This window comes from Vipera ursinii (genome assembly GCF_947247035.1).
Source record: "Vipera ursinii genome assembly, chromosome: 4".
In the NCBI taxonomy this organism is placed as follows: domain Eukaryota; kingdom Metazoa; phylum Chordata; class Lepidosauria; order Squamata; family Viperidae; genus Vipera; species Vipera ursinii.
Window position 1 is genome coordinate 53327582 of NC_139514.1, and position 18008 is coordinate 53345589.

At 38.5% G+C, this 18008-nt stretch overlaps 1 protein-coding gene across 1 annotated transcript in view; it reads right to left on the minus strand.

The window, feature by feature from the left end:
* Nucleotides 1–1333: 1333 nt before the first annotated feature.
* Nucleotides 1334–18008, minus strand: part of KCNJ6 (potassium inwardly rectifying channel subfamily J member 6) — a gene marked incomplete at its 5' end in the record, with an annotated part of 82046 nt that continues 65371 nt past the window's right edge. Inside the window, 2 exons of the mRNA XM_083361450.1 lie at nucleotides 1334–1888; nucleotides 16490–17410. Coding sequence (XP_083217576.1) covers nucleotides 1563–1888; nucleotides 16490–17410 — 1247 coding nt within the window. The 3' untranslated portion in view covers nucleotides 1334–1562. The remainder of the gene's footprint in view (nucleotides 1889–16489; nucleotides 17411–18008) is intronic.

Below are 18008 nucleotides of genomic sequence, written 5' to 3' on the forward strand. Positions count from 1 at the left end.
TATTTGCTGTGGAGCTAAAAATGGGACCAATCGGAGTGTGAATTGAGTAGCACTTGATGTTGCTCACCATGTCTCACCAGGTTCAGCGACCGGATGAACTCACATGCTGGTAGCTGTATGATACATATATAGATTCTGGGGTCAATTCAGTTGCAGTAATCAATGATTGGAAGAATCTGATTCTGTCAAGCAAGGCACTACTCAGAAGTAAGGATGACAGAATGAGTCCTAGAAGCTACACCCACTAACATACACAAACTATATCTGTTCAAGGCTGATAGAGCGTTGTCTCTTGAGACAACCCTCTTTAAAGATTGCCTAGGAATGGAAATATTCAGAAGAATACTTGAGATGTACAGGGTTCTACCACAATAATGAAACTCATTCAGTAGACAGAACCTCAGCTGAAGAGGTTTCCAATGATTTATAAATACCATTCAAAAATCTCCAGTGCTCACACAACTGCTCCATGTCCCCATCATATTTCAAATGACACTGGTGTTGGTTTGTTTTAAAGTCCGTGCTTCCTAAAAGTATTGCACTTAGCAGGAATCAACACACACACACACACAAAGGTGTGCAGACAAACTCCTGTGAATGACAAATGTCATACAAGAATTCTTGCTTTTGATAAGAATCAGACCCAGTTAAAGTCTGACTGCACAACCCAACTAACCGTGAAAGGGTTTCGCTGTTTTAACACGGAAAAAGAACAAGATAATTTTGTAAACAGTTTCACAGTATATCAAGAATCATGTTACAACATCTCTGCCCTCTCCCTAGCCCAGCCCCCCACCCCCCCAATTTAGACTTATGGCTTTTTAGAGTTAGCTAAATCATCGCTTAAAAAAACAGTGAGGTACTCTAAATAGCTGCCAGTTTAAAAGGTGCCAATCAAATTCTAATAATGAACTGGTTTAAAACAGAAATGCCTTCTTAGTAGTGAGTTTTTAAAGGGTTTTTTTTGCATCTTATTATTTTCTAAATTCTAAATCTAAGCCTAAAATTAATTACACACAAATATACATTATTTAAAGATTCTTTACTACAACTTTTGTACATGCTGGATTTATTATTAAACTGAAAGAGAAAGAAATTACAGAAGGCATATGTACAGTATCGTATTGATCTGCAGATCTTTCTGCACATCTTGGGTCTTAAAGCTGCAATAAAGGCATACAGTATCATTTAAATCTATTTTGGAGAAATATATATATATATATATATATATAAAATCTGGAATTAAAGCTCAGGTCAGTAATAATTATTACCTACAGATTCTCCATTTGTTTTTGCCCAGATCTATGTGATGTTTGCTTTTGGTTATCAAAACAAAACAAAAAACAAAAGCCACTTGCTTATGTATGAGAGTATTGAATTCATCACCTAAAAAGTGGAACAACAAAAGGTAAAATGAAATAGGAAAATATACAATATTGCAGCTTCAACCCAAATCTTCACTGAACTTATTGATGCAATGGACAGACAGTAAACATTTTAGACGGCTGTTTTCCCCCCCCTTCTTTTGAAAGTGTTAATGTCTTCTCTCCCATCGTTCAGTTCTAAACTTTGGATTCATTCTCTAAGTTGCCCACATCGCCATTCCTTTCTGTTTGTTCTTCATGGCTCTTAGCTTCCTCTCCTGTCTCCAATTCAGCATGCTGATCCAACTGGCTTGAGACAGACCAAGTAAGGGGTAATTCTGCTCGACTGGCCATCTCAGCCAATTCTTTGGCACTATAAGATGGGGTGTTGGTTTCATATGTATCATGGAAATTATTATAATCAACTTCATAGAATCCATCCTCTAGGGTGAGAACAGGTGTGAAACGATAACCCCAGAGAATTTCACTGGTAATGTAAGAACTTCGGGCTTGGCATGTCATTCCTGCAAAGAAAGAAGAGAGAAATTAGAAGGATTAGCCAGACTCAATAGTCCTAAATTTATTTATTTATCACTTTTATTTAGCTGGCCATCTCATATGACATGATTCTGGGCAGTGTACAAGTAAATCTTTTATCATTGGTTTCAGCTGCTTTTGTTAGCTACTCAGAATGCATTTTCATGGAAGAGTGGGATAAATACATTTTTAAATAAGTATATTTACTATGATTTATATTTTGCTAAGGTCCAATGAAAAGCATGACAGATTTTAAAAATGTAAGATTTAATAGCATGCAAAAATGATGATCTTATATTCAGTGTAGAAAAACAACTTTACAAATAGTCCTTGTTTAGCAAGTGCCAATTTTATTAAACACTATAATTATAACAGAAAAAACTAATTCAAACTTAACATGCAAGAATAGAAAGAATAGAAAGTGCAGAAAAGAAAGAAAAAAATGGAGAAATAGAAAAAGGAATAGAAAAGAAAGAAAAGTAAAAAATATAGTAAAGAAAATAAAAAAATATATGAAGTGACTTTGCACCTTCACCCCAAATATAAACAATTTTAGTAACATCTTCTCTTAAAATACAACAAATGATTTCTTCTTCATCCCATATTCCATAAAGCACAGTCATTTCTGTCCTTAGGCCAGCAAAAATTCATAAATGTTTACCAAAGATAACATATTTATTTTAATCTTGATCAAATAAGCCAACTATATATTGTTTCACTTCTAACAAAGAATCTTTAGCCCATTCAAATTGTGTCATAGAAATTTCATTGTTTTTGTCACTTCTCACAAAATTCTTCAAAACAAGCCTTTTTTGTGAATCCACTACAAGAAAATTATCCTGTATTTGAAAATGCCAGGGTGGCATTTGGACTTGTTCCTTCTGGCCAATAATCTTGTAGAGCAACTTTGTTCAGTGCTTCTCTCTTCCCAGCAGGCCCTTGCATTGAAATGAGGTATTTGATCTACCTCTTCCTCTTCTGTGGCCACCAATAGCACAAAACACCTGCACACACCTATACCATACACTACACATACCATTCAAAAGAGACAATAAAAAAGTTAAGAAGGAAACAAAAATATCAGAATAAATCCTCTCCAGCAGTTTATACCCAGATAGGGATTAACGGTTGGCAAACATTCAAGCTGAAAACAATACCCTAATCAAGAAATTACCAAGGATAAAAATTCAACCAACCTGGCAAGCTACTGTATATAAACAAGCAGCAAACCCCATACTCACTTGCACTAATAATGATACTTAGTCTGGAATGAAACATCTGCAAGTAAACAAGCAGGCTCTGAGCACCAAGCACTCAACCCTGAGTTACATATATTCTCTTCTATTGGAAAGATATAATTGGAGATTGCTGTAGATATGGCAATAACCCCTGTTTCCAGTATTTCTGCCCTCTGTTATTATGCCCAGAGACTTAACTCTATAAGGTCTAAAGATCAGGTGAATCAACACCTGGTCTTTTTGAGAACCCATTCATTTTGATGCACAAATTACATCATTATCTATTTGGCAGATGGGACTCTGACATCTCGTTCTAGTAACCTAGACACCAATAGCAAACAGTTAATGCAGAGTTATTTTTTTCCTAACCAAGCCTTCTGTTTCTGTACGTGAGTCTACTGCTGAAATGCAGCTGACCAATCTGAGAACAGCTAGAAACAATAATAAGCTAGAGAAGCTTAACTTTTCCTGACCTATGTTTGTGTCCTCTCATTTGGAGTGCAAGAATTCTATATTTGGCTCACAACATCTCTTAATTTTAATTACTTTATTGCTTCCAAAATTGCTGATGAGTTTGATATGTTGGTCTTTAGAATCCATTTATTTAAATAAGGGTTGATGACAAAAAAAAACCTACACAAAGGACCTCAGATTAAGATTTCTCTACTGAGGAAGGTTAGTTTAATGATGGCTATTAAACTATTCAGTAAAAGATGTGAAAGAACATAAAATTCATAGACTTCACCGACCAGACCCTAATATTGGTAGTGTGGGAAATAAGATGAATTTGAAATTTTAATACAGGTTTAATTGGCATAACTAAGAGAGTAATAGCAGTGATTACAATATAGCTGTCAACACTGCAACGATCTTGGCTGAAGCCATTTTTGTTTCATTTTCGAGGGGGAATGGGTGGTTTTAATGTTAGACTAAACAATGTTTTGTCCCGTGGGAATCAAGATCATCGCTGCCTGACCTGTGGTGTTAGAAAGCCTGCCAAAGTAGTCTATTGGGGAACTTCTATAGTTGATTACATAGTTGATCACATAGTGCTGTAGTGGGAAGTTCAACTTTGTAATATTGTAATGCTTGGGAGGGAACTCCAGACTTGGTTTCACTTTTGACCGTGCAGATACTTTGTAGCCAATAAACATGTTCTTTAAGGAAACCTCTTGCCTTGGAGTTCTGCTTTTCCTGGTCTCATCGATTGGAACCATGACATTAGCAATTAAGAATACAATTTGTTCAAAAGCAATAGAAAGTGAGGAAATGTACTATATGTTAAAAGTAGCCACAACTACAAGTTGATTAACCTATATGCAAGTTAACAAACTTGATTAAAATAAATGGAGGAGCAAGTGAAAACAGTTTACTTTTCTAACAATTAAAAACGAACGGTTGAGTTATATTTTGACTACCATTTACTGTAGCTTCAGGATATAGCGTTGGGCACAAGAGTTCTTCTCTTCTCTCAATTCCTATGTTGATACTAACAAATAGATAAGACAGGGCTGCTTGCACTTTTGTCCTTTTGCCATATTGTTTGAATGGTCCAATAATCCTTTCTGGGGGCAGTAACATGTAACCCTAACCCTCTAACAATCTCCCACTAATTGCCAAAGCAGCTTCAGGCCACTTTTACTTTCCCATATTCTCTCCTTGAGGATTCAGTCCATTGCTTGTATTTGTAGAATGCTAGCAATTCATGGGTTGTTTCACAGAAGCAGGAATGTTTTTTTTTAATAAGCCAACACTGACTACATTCTGTAGTATCTTTTAGAACTAACTTTAACCCTGACTGCTGTAATAGTACATATAAAGGTAAAGGTAAAGGTTCCCCCGCACATGCATGCTAGTCGTTTCCAACTCTAGGGGCCAGTGCTCATCTCCGTTTCAAAGCCGAAGAACCAGCGCTTGTCCGAGGACGTCTCCGTGGTCATGTGGCCGACATGACTAGATGCCAAAGGCGCACGGAACGCTGTTACCGTCCCACCGTAGTGGTCCCTATTTTTCTACTTGCATTTTTACGTGCTTTCGAACTGCTAGGTTGGCAGAAGCTGGGACGAGTAACAGGCACTCACTTTGCTATGCGGGACTCGGGATTTGACCCACCAAACTGCCAACCTTCTGATCAACAAGCTCAGCATCCTAACCCACTGAGCCACCGCATCCCTTAATAGTACATATAGTACTATAATAATTATATACTTATACATAGAAGTAGCTGGTCTGAAATCTTGTGGTGTTTTCAAAAAAGTACTATATGATTTTTATTTCATTGAACTTCCTTTTCCTGATCAATGTGTTTTTTAAAAGCCCAGTGGTATACAAGTTCTAACCTGAGATAGAAGATTTTCTCCTCTAGCTTCCAAAAACAAAAGACAAAACAAAATCGAACCCCACGATCTGTTCAGGGCGTGCATATGTACTCTCTGAAATACAAATCTTCAGGGTCCAGCGAAATACTTTGCAGATGGTTTGGCCAACCCTTTTTCCTTTATTCTTAAAAATGTCAAGGAGTGCCAGGTGACTCTTGGAGAACAAATTTCCCTGTCTTTTGATTGTCAATAAATCTGAAACTGGATCTAAGACAATTCTGTAACAAGTCATAAAGAAACCCACCTGAAAGAACTTTGAAAATAACATAAAGGTGAATTTCTCAAAATGAATCTTCTCTCATATATGAATTGGATGATTATCTTAATAGATTTTGGGAATGCTGTAGATACAATCTATCTCACCTTGTTTTCAGTAAAGATAAAAATAGCATGCAACAGTGGGAGCTTAGAGTCTGCACGGGTCCAGACTCTGGTTGAAGAGGATATTGGATATTGGTGTATGCAGCTGTATTGGGCATCAGAAAAGTGGAGAGTCCTTAGCAGGACAGCAGGCAGAAACAAGCTATGGTCAGTGGTCTCAGGAGACCCCTGCCACCATTGTTCCATTCCAAGCCTTATTTAAGCAAACCACCATTGCCGAATGGAAGGGACTCGACCCGCCAAACTGCCGACCTTCTGATCGACAAGCTCAGCGTCCTAACCCACTGAGCCACCGCGTCCCTTATATGTGATTTAATAGGTGGCTTCAAACATCAAGCTGAAAAGAAGAGGAAATCAGAATGCACAATATTATAATTATTTTCCACTAAGTGTAGAATACCTGTAATAAACTGGGGAGTCAGTTTGGTCTAGTAATTAAGGCAGCAGGATAGAAACTGGGAGACTGAATTCTAGTATTGTCTTAGGCACGAAAGCTGGCTGGGTGACTTTAGGCCACTCCACTCTCTTTCAGCCTAATCCAACTGACAGGGTTGTAATTGTGGGGAAAATGAGAGGAGGAAGGAGTATTAGGTTTGTTCACTGCCTTCAGTTAGTTATAAGAATAATAAAGGTGGGATAAACAGCAAATGAACAGAAAATGCAGGTATCTTATGTACAAAAAATAAGCTGTGAAGTAACAATATACTGTACGGACGCGGTGGCTCAGTGCGTTAGGATGCTGAGCTTGTCGATCAGAAGGTCGGCAGTTTGGCGGGTCAAATCCCGAGTGCCGCGTAACAGAGTGAGCGCCTGTTACTCGTCCCAGCTTCTGCCAACCTAGCAGTTCAAAAGCACGTAAAAATGCAAGTAGAAAAAGAGGGACCACTACGGTGGGAAGGTAACAGCATTCCGTGAGCCTTTGGTGTCTAGTCATGCCGGCCACATGACCATGGAGACATTCTCGGACAAGCGCTGGCTCTTCGGCTTTGAAACAGAGATGAGCACTGGCCCCTAGAGTCGGAAACGACTAGCACACATGTATGGGGAAAACTTTACCTTTACCTTTTTTAACAATATACTGAAATCTTATCATATTTATTTGAAGTATAACGTTATCAAAATGAACAGAAAATGTAAAACATTGGTGTTAATGTGAAATATGGCTATTTCTACTTCATAAATCTAAAATTATGGAACAAGGCTGACTCCCCAATAGCAATAGCACTTAGACTTATATACCGCTTCGTAGTGCTTTCTTCTGTGCATCCCATATTTTTTCCCCTAGTGATTTCTTTTGGTAAGGACATAATGTAGTAGCTCAGGCCCTGATTTTGTGCATGTGTACAGGTTATTGTAAGATAGAATGAGTGGTATAAATCAGTGTTTCTCAATCTTAGCAACCTTAAGATGTGTGGGCTGCAACTCCCAATATTCCTTAGGCAGTATGATGGCTGGGGAATTTTGGGGGTTGAAATCCAGACATCCTAAAGTTGCCAAGGTTGATAAACACTGGTTTAAATTACTTCTGGTCCCATGAAACTTTAATTGGATTTGCTATTTCTGCATTTCATTTTCTAATTTTTCAGCCTGGCAAATCTCTTGAGTATCATTCCCTTTGTGGACATCTCCTCCATATCTCTCCAGGCAATATTCAGCTGCCATAGGATTCTCATAGTAATAATAACAGCTGATTTTCTCCTGGCTCAGCTTTCCAGTTGCCTCCACTGTGGTTTCAGTACAACAGTTTAAAAAAATATATCATTTGAGGCAAGACAATTCTGGGAAAAATTAAAAGACACAGGACAGGGTTCACAAAGCAATTTCAAATCATGGAAGGAGTAATATGAATGCTATCATTCTGCTAATGATAGATTGAAATTAGTTTCACAAAATAATTGTGCACTAAGTGATTTGGTACTTCTGGAACAAACAATATAGTCTTAGAAGTTCAGGTGTTTGTTGAAATGACCCCACTATGTTACTTCTAACTAAGGTAAAGGTAAAGGCTCCCCCGCACATGCGTGCTAGTCGTTTCCAACTCTAGGGGCTGGTGCTCATCTCCGTTTCAAAGCCAAAGAGCCAGCGCTTGTCCAAGGACGTCTCCATGGTCATGTGGTCTGCATGACTAGACGCCAAAGGCACACGGAACGCTGTTACCTTTCCACCGGAGTGGTCCCTATTTTTCTACTTGCATTTTTATGTGCTTTCAAACTGCTAGGTTGGCAGAAGCTGGGATGAGTAACAGGAGCTCACTCTGTTACGCGGCACACAGGATTCGACCCGCCAAACTGCTGACCTTCTGATAGACAAGCTCAGCGTCCTAACCCACTGAGCCACCGCGTCCCTAGAGTATATTGTTACTGAGGAATTCTGGGAGTTGAAGTCCACAAGTCATAAAAGGGCCAGGTTTGAAGACCCCTGCTCTAGTCTATCCAACTATCCCTACTCTAACTTCCTTCCAGACATGTTGAGATTACAGTTCTCAGAATTCTCTGACAGCCTGACCTTTGGCTTTACAATCAAGATGATGGGGCCTCTTACAATACTGAATGAAATGAACTGCATTACCATAATGTGGAAACTGATTTTGGCATTGCAGGGAGAAGGAGGAAAGTCTCAGCAATGGGGAACTAACTGGCAAAATGAGAGAGGCGGTAGAAGTATTAAGGCCTTGCTGCAAGAGAGTAAATGGGGAATGAAGGCTAAAGTGTATAATAATAAGTACACGGTGGAAGTGAATAGCAAATTACTGTGAGCTGGTGTACAAGGGTGCACTGAGATTACATAAAACATTTAAATGGCTTCAAACCAAGTCACAGCCTTATTCCTTAGACTGACAAAAATCCTCCATCCCAATGTTTTGGTTAACAGAGAAAAATATACATAGTGTACTTCAATTATAAAATATTGTATTGATATTTAATACTAACTCTTTCTATACTTTCTCATACATATCCAGTAATAATTTTGGAAGATTCCCTGGGGGAAAAAACAGAAATATTAGTGGAAAACAGCATTTGGGATGTTAGCTGTTTTTAAAATTAATAAACAAAATACAAAGATACCATGTTTCCCTGAAAATAACCCCAGGTCTTATATTTATTTTTGGTCCAAAAGTCCCATTAAGGTGTATTTTCGGGGGTGTCTTATTTTGTAGGCAGAGGCAGAGGCGTGGAGGGAGGATGCAGGGCCATCGTGGGGAGGCGGCAGGCCCACTGGAAAACCAGATTGGAAGGCGGGGCTGAGCACAGGAACTACGGAGTTTTGCATGGTACAAATGAGGTGGAACATGGGTGTCACATGACATGTCGTGATGTATCGTGACTTTTTTCACATTGCCAGAGCTGGGGTGGGTGCGGCCTCCATATGATGCAGCTGGCCCGTGGGCCGGCAGTTTGATACCCCTGAAGTAGAAGATACTGTTACCGCACCAAACCCATTTAGTCCGAGGTGAGCAGTGAATGTGGTTTCAGCTTTTACACTGTCTCTTCACTAGAAAGGGTCTAATTTAGGGATCACTCCCCTTGCCTAGATAGGGTAATTCAGGGATTGCTCCCCTTTTCCTTCAGCACAGCCCAAGCTCACCACGCTTCTTTCCAATTCTGCCTCAAAGCCTCAGTGATTCGGTTCTCTCCCAGCATGCAAGCCTAACCCCACCCCCTTCCTTTACTATCACCTCCTCATTTATCTATTTCCACCCACAAGAGGCAGACTTTCTTTCTCGTCGCTTGTTCTTCTCCAGGACTTTTTTCTTGCGTGGCTTTGAGGCAGTCACTGGGTGAGCTTCAATTGCCAGGCATGGCATCTCAATGCTGTGGATTCACTGTGCTGCAGAAGTTTGGACTGGATCTCTCTCATACACAGGCACACCCAGAGGTTGGATCGGCACTCTCTCTCTCTCTCTCTATCACACACACACACACACACACACACACACACACACACACGACAGAACTTCAGCACCCAGCACACTCCAAGCTGAAGAGAAGCCCTCTCGTAAGCCAGTAACCAAACTGGCGGAGCCCTCCAATAAACCAAAATCAATGGGCGGCGTTCCCCTCTCCTTTCAAAGTGGGGCATGTTCTGCTGCTGAGAAAATAAATGAGTCAAACTTTTACAAGTGCCTGGCAATTGAAACTCACCCACTGCTGCCTCAAAGCCACACAAGAAAACTGTCCCGGAGGAGAACAAATGACAAGCAAGAAACCTGCCTCTCATGGGTGGAAATAGGTAAATAAGGAGTCAAGGTAAGGGGGTGGGGATAGGCTTGCATGCTAGGAAGGCCAGGAGAGAACTGACTCGCTGAGTCTTTGAGGCAGAACTGGAAAGAAGCGCGGGGAGCTTGGACTGTGCTGAAGGAAGAAGGGAGCGATTCCTGTATTACCCTTTCTAGTCAAGGGACAGCGTAAAAGCTGAAACCACAGTCACTGCTCACTTGGACTAAATGTAGTAACAGTGTCTTCTACCTCATTTGCACCATGCAGAACTCTGTAGTTCCTGTCCTTCCACCCCACAGCACCACCCTGCTTCCCTCACGTCCCACACGACAGACATCAAACTGGCCATGCCCACCCCCACCCCCTGGGCAACCACAATGCTAGGGCTTACTTTTGGGGTAGGGCTTATATTAGGCCCACCCCCAAAAATCAAGCTAGGGCTTATTTTGGGGTAGATCTTATTTCCAAGGAAACACGATATTAACAAAGAATTTGAAAATGGAAAAGCCAATGGAATTGATGGAAAAATGATTTTAAGATTGAGAAAAAACATGAGTTTGTCCAAAACAGATCATGGTAAACAAATCTTATTGCATTTTTTGACAAAAGGACTAAATTAGTGGGCATGCTATGGACATAATGAATTTGCTAAAGTAGACCACAACTTACTACTTAATAAGATAGAAAATTGTGGGTTAGAAGCATTACCACCAGATGGATTTCTAACTGACTGACCAACTGCACGTCAGTCAACGTGTAGTCCTTAATGCAACTACATCTACTTGGAGGGAAGTATGCAGAGGGGTAGCCCAGAGTTCTCTCTTAGGCTCAACATGCTGCAACATCTTCACAAATGATATAGATGAAGGGATAGAAGGGAAACTCATCAAATTTGCAGATGACACCAAGCTGGTAGGAATAGCAACAATCCAGAAGATAGGCTTACGATATAGAAGGATCTTGACAGATTTGAACACTATACTCTCTCCAATAAAATGAAATTCAGTGGAGAGAAAAGTAAGGTTTTACACTTTGGCAAGAAAAACCAAATGCACAGGTATAAAATAGGTGGCACCTGGCTCAGTAGCAGTAAACCTGTGGGAGGGATCTAAGAGTCCTAGTGGTCAATGAGTTAAATATGAGCCAACAGTGTGCTGCAGCTATCAAAAAAACCCCACTGCAGTCCTAGGCTGCATTAACAGAAGGACAGAATTAAGATCCTATGAAATGTTAGTACCGCTTTATAATGCCTTAGTAAGACCACAGCTGGAATATTGCATTCAGTTTTTGTCACCACAGTATAAAAAAGATGTTAAGACTCTAGAAAGAGTAAAGAGAAGAGCAACAAAGATGATTAGGGGACCGGAGGGTAAAACCTAAGAAGAAAAGGTGCAGGAATTGGGTATGTCTAGGGGTGATATGATAGTAGTATTCCAATGTCTAAGGGGTTGCCACAAAAAAGAAGGTATCAGCCTATTTTCCAAAGCACCCGAAGGCAGGACAAGAAGCAATGCATGGAAACTAATCAAGGAGAGAACCAACCTAAAACTGAGGAGAAATTTCCTGGCAGAACAGTTAATCAGTGGAACGACCTGTCTCCAGAAGTTGTAAATGCTCCAACACTGGAGATATTTAAGACAAGATTGGACATCCATTTTTCTGAAAGAGTATAGGGTCTCCTACTTGAGGTTGAAGTCCTCCAAGGTCATTTCCAACTCTGTTATACTGAAAATTCTGTGAAATACTTGGGTATCATTATATCTAACATGAATTGCATGTTAGACCAGATTATTATGTTATGATGTGGAATGAAATTAAGAACAGGTTAAAATGAGAGATATTACCATTGTCATGGTTGGGTAGAATTTCTGTGATGAAGATAAATGTTTTGCCAAGAGTGATGTTTTTATTTCAAACAATACCATTATGAAAATCAATGTACCATTTAAACAATGGCAGAAATATACATCTAGATTTGCATGGGAAGTGAAAAAAATGAAGAATTAAATATAAAATATTGTAAGATGCAAAGGAACAATATAGTATGCAGAAGAAACCAGTGTTGTTGCCTCGCTGGATGTAACAGCAGAACACCTCAAATACTTTGGATATATATGAGAACCAGACAAAACTCTCTCAGCCTTAAACTGGGAGAACTCAGATTTTCCCCACCCCCCATTCCAGATTTTGCCTTCCACTGCTCTGTAACTATCCTGTTCCAGCTTCCACATCATTCTTATTTTGAAGACTTTGATTACTTGCTGCACTAGGTTCTGGTAATTTTGAAGAACTGAGGATCCAAACCAAACATTAGGTTCTGAAACAGATAGGTGGCAATGTTGGACTGGCAAGTCTAGGCACATTTCCTATTGAGGAACTCTGTTATGCTTAGCAATAATCTTTAACATGCAGAACAGTCATGTCAGCTGCTTTTATAGTAATTATTTTTTCTCTGAAACTTTTAACATTAATTCACCTCCTGTGGTTTTTCTGAGTTTCAAATAGACAGTGTGCTTCAGATATGTGATGTCAATGAGAAATTCTACTGCTGTGGATATATGACATAACACTTTCCCCACTGATAAGTTGTCAAATATTTTCACTACAATGACTACATTTATGACAATTGTTTCTGGAAGCAGATTAAACTGCCTTTTTTTAAAATAATGTATCTCACTACAGCTTTATCCTTATTTACGTGGTGAGATTAAAAGTAGCAACTACTTTCTACTGCTAAAATTTGCAGTAATTGTGAAGAATGAAGAAATTGAATGCTCAAAATTAGTTGGGACTGGACATAGATAACACCTATAAAGAAAATAAATCATGTGATGTTCTAATAGCACAGGTTTGGCATTTTGGGAACAATTTATATGTGAAATAGACTCACCTTTATAGCTCTTAGTATTAGAAAGATAAATTATATGAAGTAAGAGCTAAATACCCATAGATCAGACATGTCAAACTTGTCATGTCACATGACGTCATGCAACGTATTGGAGCTTTTTTGCCATTGCCAGCAATAGGGTGGGTGCGGTTTCTTCATGACGCATCTGGCCCACGAACTGGCAGTTTGACACCCCTGCCCTAGATAATGGAATATTCAGTTATATATAAACTCAGGTTCCTTCATATGGCTAAAGCAAAATGAATCAGAACTTAAACTGAGCCTTAAGTGCAATTGGTGGAATTTAAATGTAGATGTGAATTTTTAAAGCATAGAATCAAGTCTGTAAATTCAATGTAGCCAGTATAGGACTAAACAATCCATAAGTTCACAAGACTAGAAGTCAAAAAAAGCTTTGTAAATAGTAATCTGTTTGATAGCTTCATTAAATATCTAAATAACATTCTCTATGCAGTTTACTGCTTCTTAGAACATTTTCTGCAGCTGCTTAAGCATGCTTTTCTTTTTAAAAATGTAAGCAGAAATGGTTCTGCAAACATTGGACTTGAACTGTTCATCTGTTGGCAGCATAAATGAGATCACAAACATATTTGTATGAATTAGCTATAAAGGAGTAATTTATCTTGTAAGGATTTTATGTTATATTTTGTTCCTTTACAATGTGTAAGCATCTTTCTTATGTGGGGAAGAAAGGGTTGTTTAGAATACTACTTCTATTTTGCTCTTGGGGAAGAATCAGTACTGTGGAAGGCTTACATAATGTAATAATCAGGAAGCCTGACAAGAATATGTTTTTCTCCAGCGAGAGCGACATCAGACTACTGGCTCCATTTAAACGGAACTAAACTCATTCTCTGCTAGTGACTAAAATGTAATGACATTCTCTGAACTAAATCCATGACCTCCTGCAATTTCAGATGGTTGAAACTGTCATTCATAGAATGACAACATACTTTATTGCTTGGGAAATTACCGTAGCTGGTGGATGGAAATTATAGAGGTTAGTTCCAAATTCCAGGGCTGATATTTAAAATTCTCCATTTCCAGATTCCTAGATTTGATGCTGAGAAAGAATTCAGAGTCTTCAGGGGTTGTTGCTAGGCCTGAGCTGCTTAAGAATACAGTTATGCCAATTATGCCAATCATGTAAAGAAATCTACTGAAAAGCAAACATTTGGATTATACTCTCCTATCCTATTTTTGAGATGTCTTATTTGCAGCTAGATGCATCATGCCAGAAACCTATTTGGAATTGTACTTATTCAGGAACTAGTACTTGTCTAGAGAGCAATAACATTAAATATAAATATCACAATTATGATTGGGCATATAGAGTATCATTTTGTAATTTATTGCAGTACTTTTGCCTATCAGTGTGGACCAGTGTTGTGGAATTCCTATTGTAAGATATAATGGAACAAATAAATCTTTCCAAACCACATTTACCATAATCATCACTATTTCTCTATTGCAGACATTATTCTATTTCAGAGTTTTTATTTCCTGCCAGCAATTTTAAAGCAACACGTCTTTTCAACAAAGCAGCTTTTCTGGTTATATGCCTTCTCTTGATATCTTAATTCATGGTGCTTGTGGCTGCCTTTCTTTTTACTGTAAACACACCAGATTACTCCCATTGTTTTCCTATGATCTCTTTTTATGAATTTTTGATGAAATGCACTTCTGTATCCCCAAAACCTATTGATTTTTTTTATTGGAAAGGACAGTTTGTAGTAATTCCACACATGCCTTCAGCTTTGCAATGTCTTTTAGATGCATATCTAGACTGACAGCTCTCAATCATGTGGCTCTCACTTTATTCATTTCTGGTTTACTGATATAGGCATTTCTCTGACACAATCCATAGATTCCATTACCAGCTCAGCTGAATTTCTTCGAGGCTGAAGTCAATTCACTTCTTCCTAAGCATAACAGATGTGAATCTCAAAAAAATATTATCTCATTACTTTGCTTTGAAGCATGGCATGTTCTGGCAGTAGTAATATGAGCTTATGGTTACGACATATTTTGTAGTTTAAAAATATTGTTATCTCACTAGCCTTTTGTTCCAATGATTTGTGTGATTATTGCATCAGAGGAGGAGAAGAGACCATCAGGACCATCTTTTTGATGATTTCCTTAAGTTGAGACCAGCAGATAGAATAGTACAATCTGTTTACTCGCTCTACCTCCAAACATCAACCCATACAGATGAGATAATGGTATGACACAAATATAGATCATATCTGTGCAAGAATGACTTACGCAGCAATATGTATATAAAATTTGTCTTCTATTAAATCAGACCATTGGTCTATGTAGCCTTATGTACTAATTAGCAGCTGCTATCAATTGGTATAATCCAATTGGCAATAGTTTTCAAACAGTTCATGAAGGAATCAATGTAAAACATTTCACATAGCAGGGACTGGATCTGGGAGCTTGAGTTCAAGATTACATGGGCTTATTATGGTAGAGAAAAATTAGCAGCTGATTAAGTCTGGAAAATTTCTGAAAATGTGAAACTATTCTGAGAAGACTTTAAACTAAAAACAACAATGTAATTTCTGTCAAATAGAATAGAATAGAGCTGGAAGGGACCTTGGAGGTCTTCTAGTCCAGCCCCCTGCTCAAGCAGGAGAACCTATACCTTCTCAGACAGGTGAACGTTTAGTTTCTTCTTAAAAATCTCCAGTGATGGAGTGCCCACAATTTCTGGGGGTAAGCTGTTCCACTGGTTGATTGTCCTCACTGTCAGGAAGTTTCTCCTTAATTCCAGGTTGCTTCTCTCTTTGACCAGTTTCCAACCATTGTTTCTCATCCTTCCCTCTGGTGCTTTGGTGAACAATCTGGCTCCCTCTGCCTTGTGGCAGCCCCTCAGATATTGGAACACTGCTATCATGTCTCTCCTATTTCTTCTTTTCTTTAGACTAGCCAAACCCAAGTCCTGTAGCCGTTCTTCGTATGTTTTAGTCTCCAGGCAATTAAGTCCAGTCTTGAGTTGGCAATTAAATCTTTTTTGGGCCATTTACTGCTACTCGTAAATATATCTGATCTCTTTTTCATGGTAGGAATAAGATCAGTAAACATAATAACACAAGGTTTCTAAAATGTGCTGACACTGGGGAAGCCCATTTTTTATGTCCCAACTTTGTTCTGTAAAGGATTCTCATGTAACAGTGATAGGAGAATTACATTCAACAATAATAGGAAAACTATTACCATAAAGAATATCTGCCTCATTACCCCATTTGAGAATGTCACAGCACCATCTCTGTTCTGTTCCATTTTATTCCATTCATCATTTGCACCATCAGACTGATAAATGTTAGACAATTTTGGATACTTAGACTTCGGGTGTGTGCTTGTAAATAAATTTCAAGTGTTTTACATTTTAACTTTTTTACAATACAATATTTCTTTTAAAAAGTTAATTTATGTAGAATATGAGAATAAAAATTGTTACCTGTCGCTTCCACCATTCCTTCTAGGATCACAACTATTTCTAATTCCTCTTTGGGCAACTGGGCTTTGGAAATCTCCCAGAAAGGACTCTGTTGGTTTATTTCATGGCTGATGATCAGTGGTGAAACCAAAAACAGTCGATCATCCCCAGTGTAATAACCTACATTGATATCTGTTTGATTGAGAGGTATAAATTCCCCCTCCTTTGTCTGTTTCGATTTGATCAGCTTGGCTCGTATTGATGCTTCCACAATGTGTGAATTTCTAAGATCCCCAACTCGAAACATCAAACACAGCTTTCCATCCCGCATAGAAATTACAGCATTGGTAGAAAACACCAGAGTTTCTGCTCTCTTCTTGGGCTGTGATATTTTTACAAACATGCAGCCAACCATGAAAGCATTCACAATAGACCCTAAAACAGACTGAACTAAAAGCAGGATAATTCCTTCAGGACATTTGTCTGTGATAACCCGATAACCATACCCAATTGTAGTTTCTGTCTCTATGGAGAATAAAAAGGCTGAGACAAATCCATTGAGGTTACTAACACACGGTGTCCATTTCTTATCTCCTATGTGCTCCATATCTCCTCGGATGTAAGCAATTAGCCACCAGATGAATCCAAAGAATAACCAAGTCACAGTATAAACCAAGACAAATATGAAAAGGTTGAATCTCCACTTGAGGTCGACCAAAGTAGTGAAGATATCGGTCAGATAGCGATAAGTCTCTCTCACGTTTCCATGGTGGACGTTGCATTTTCCATCTTTCCTAACATACCTCTGGATTTTTCTTTTGGCATCCTCTTTGCTTAAATGCTTTGGCAGATCTTCTCTGGCCTGTTTGGGCAACTTGGGTGGATGAATTGTAACAGGGCTTTCCACGTCCTGCTCCATTGAGTCTCCTTCCAGCACATTAGCTATTATTTAAAAAAAAGAGAGAGAAAATAAATAGGGATGGTGACAATGCAAATAAAATTTGCAAGATCAGTTACATGAAGCATCTGAAATATTTTTGAACACCACTAGAAAATTACTGAAACTTACAATTTGTTACCAAGGAACAGATGTTAATCTGTATTATTTGAAATAATCTCTTACTTTTACTTTGTATAAGTTAATTTAATATTCATAAAAACTGTTGCAGTTATATGCAAATTTTCTTAAGTGGGAGTCTTAGTCTGGGTGACATATAGAACTGTCCTCCCCAAATCTCTAAGGAATTTTGAAATGGATTAGCTCTATAAATGGTAATTAATCAAATGCTATCAAGATGATTTCTAAGCACCACACCACTCTGATCATTTTGGAATAGCAACTGTGTAAATGATTGTAACAAGTTATTTTATGGACCTAAAGGTTTCAGAAGAACAGAAGCAAAGATTGGAAGCATTTTATAATAATGATAATAAAGTTGGAAGGGACCTTGGGGGTCATCTATTCCAACCCCCTGCTACTAGAATGTTTAGAAGCAAAATGTAAGTTGATGATTTAAACAAATATTTATTGTATTTATAT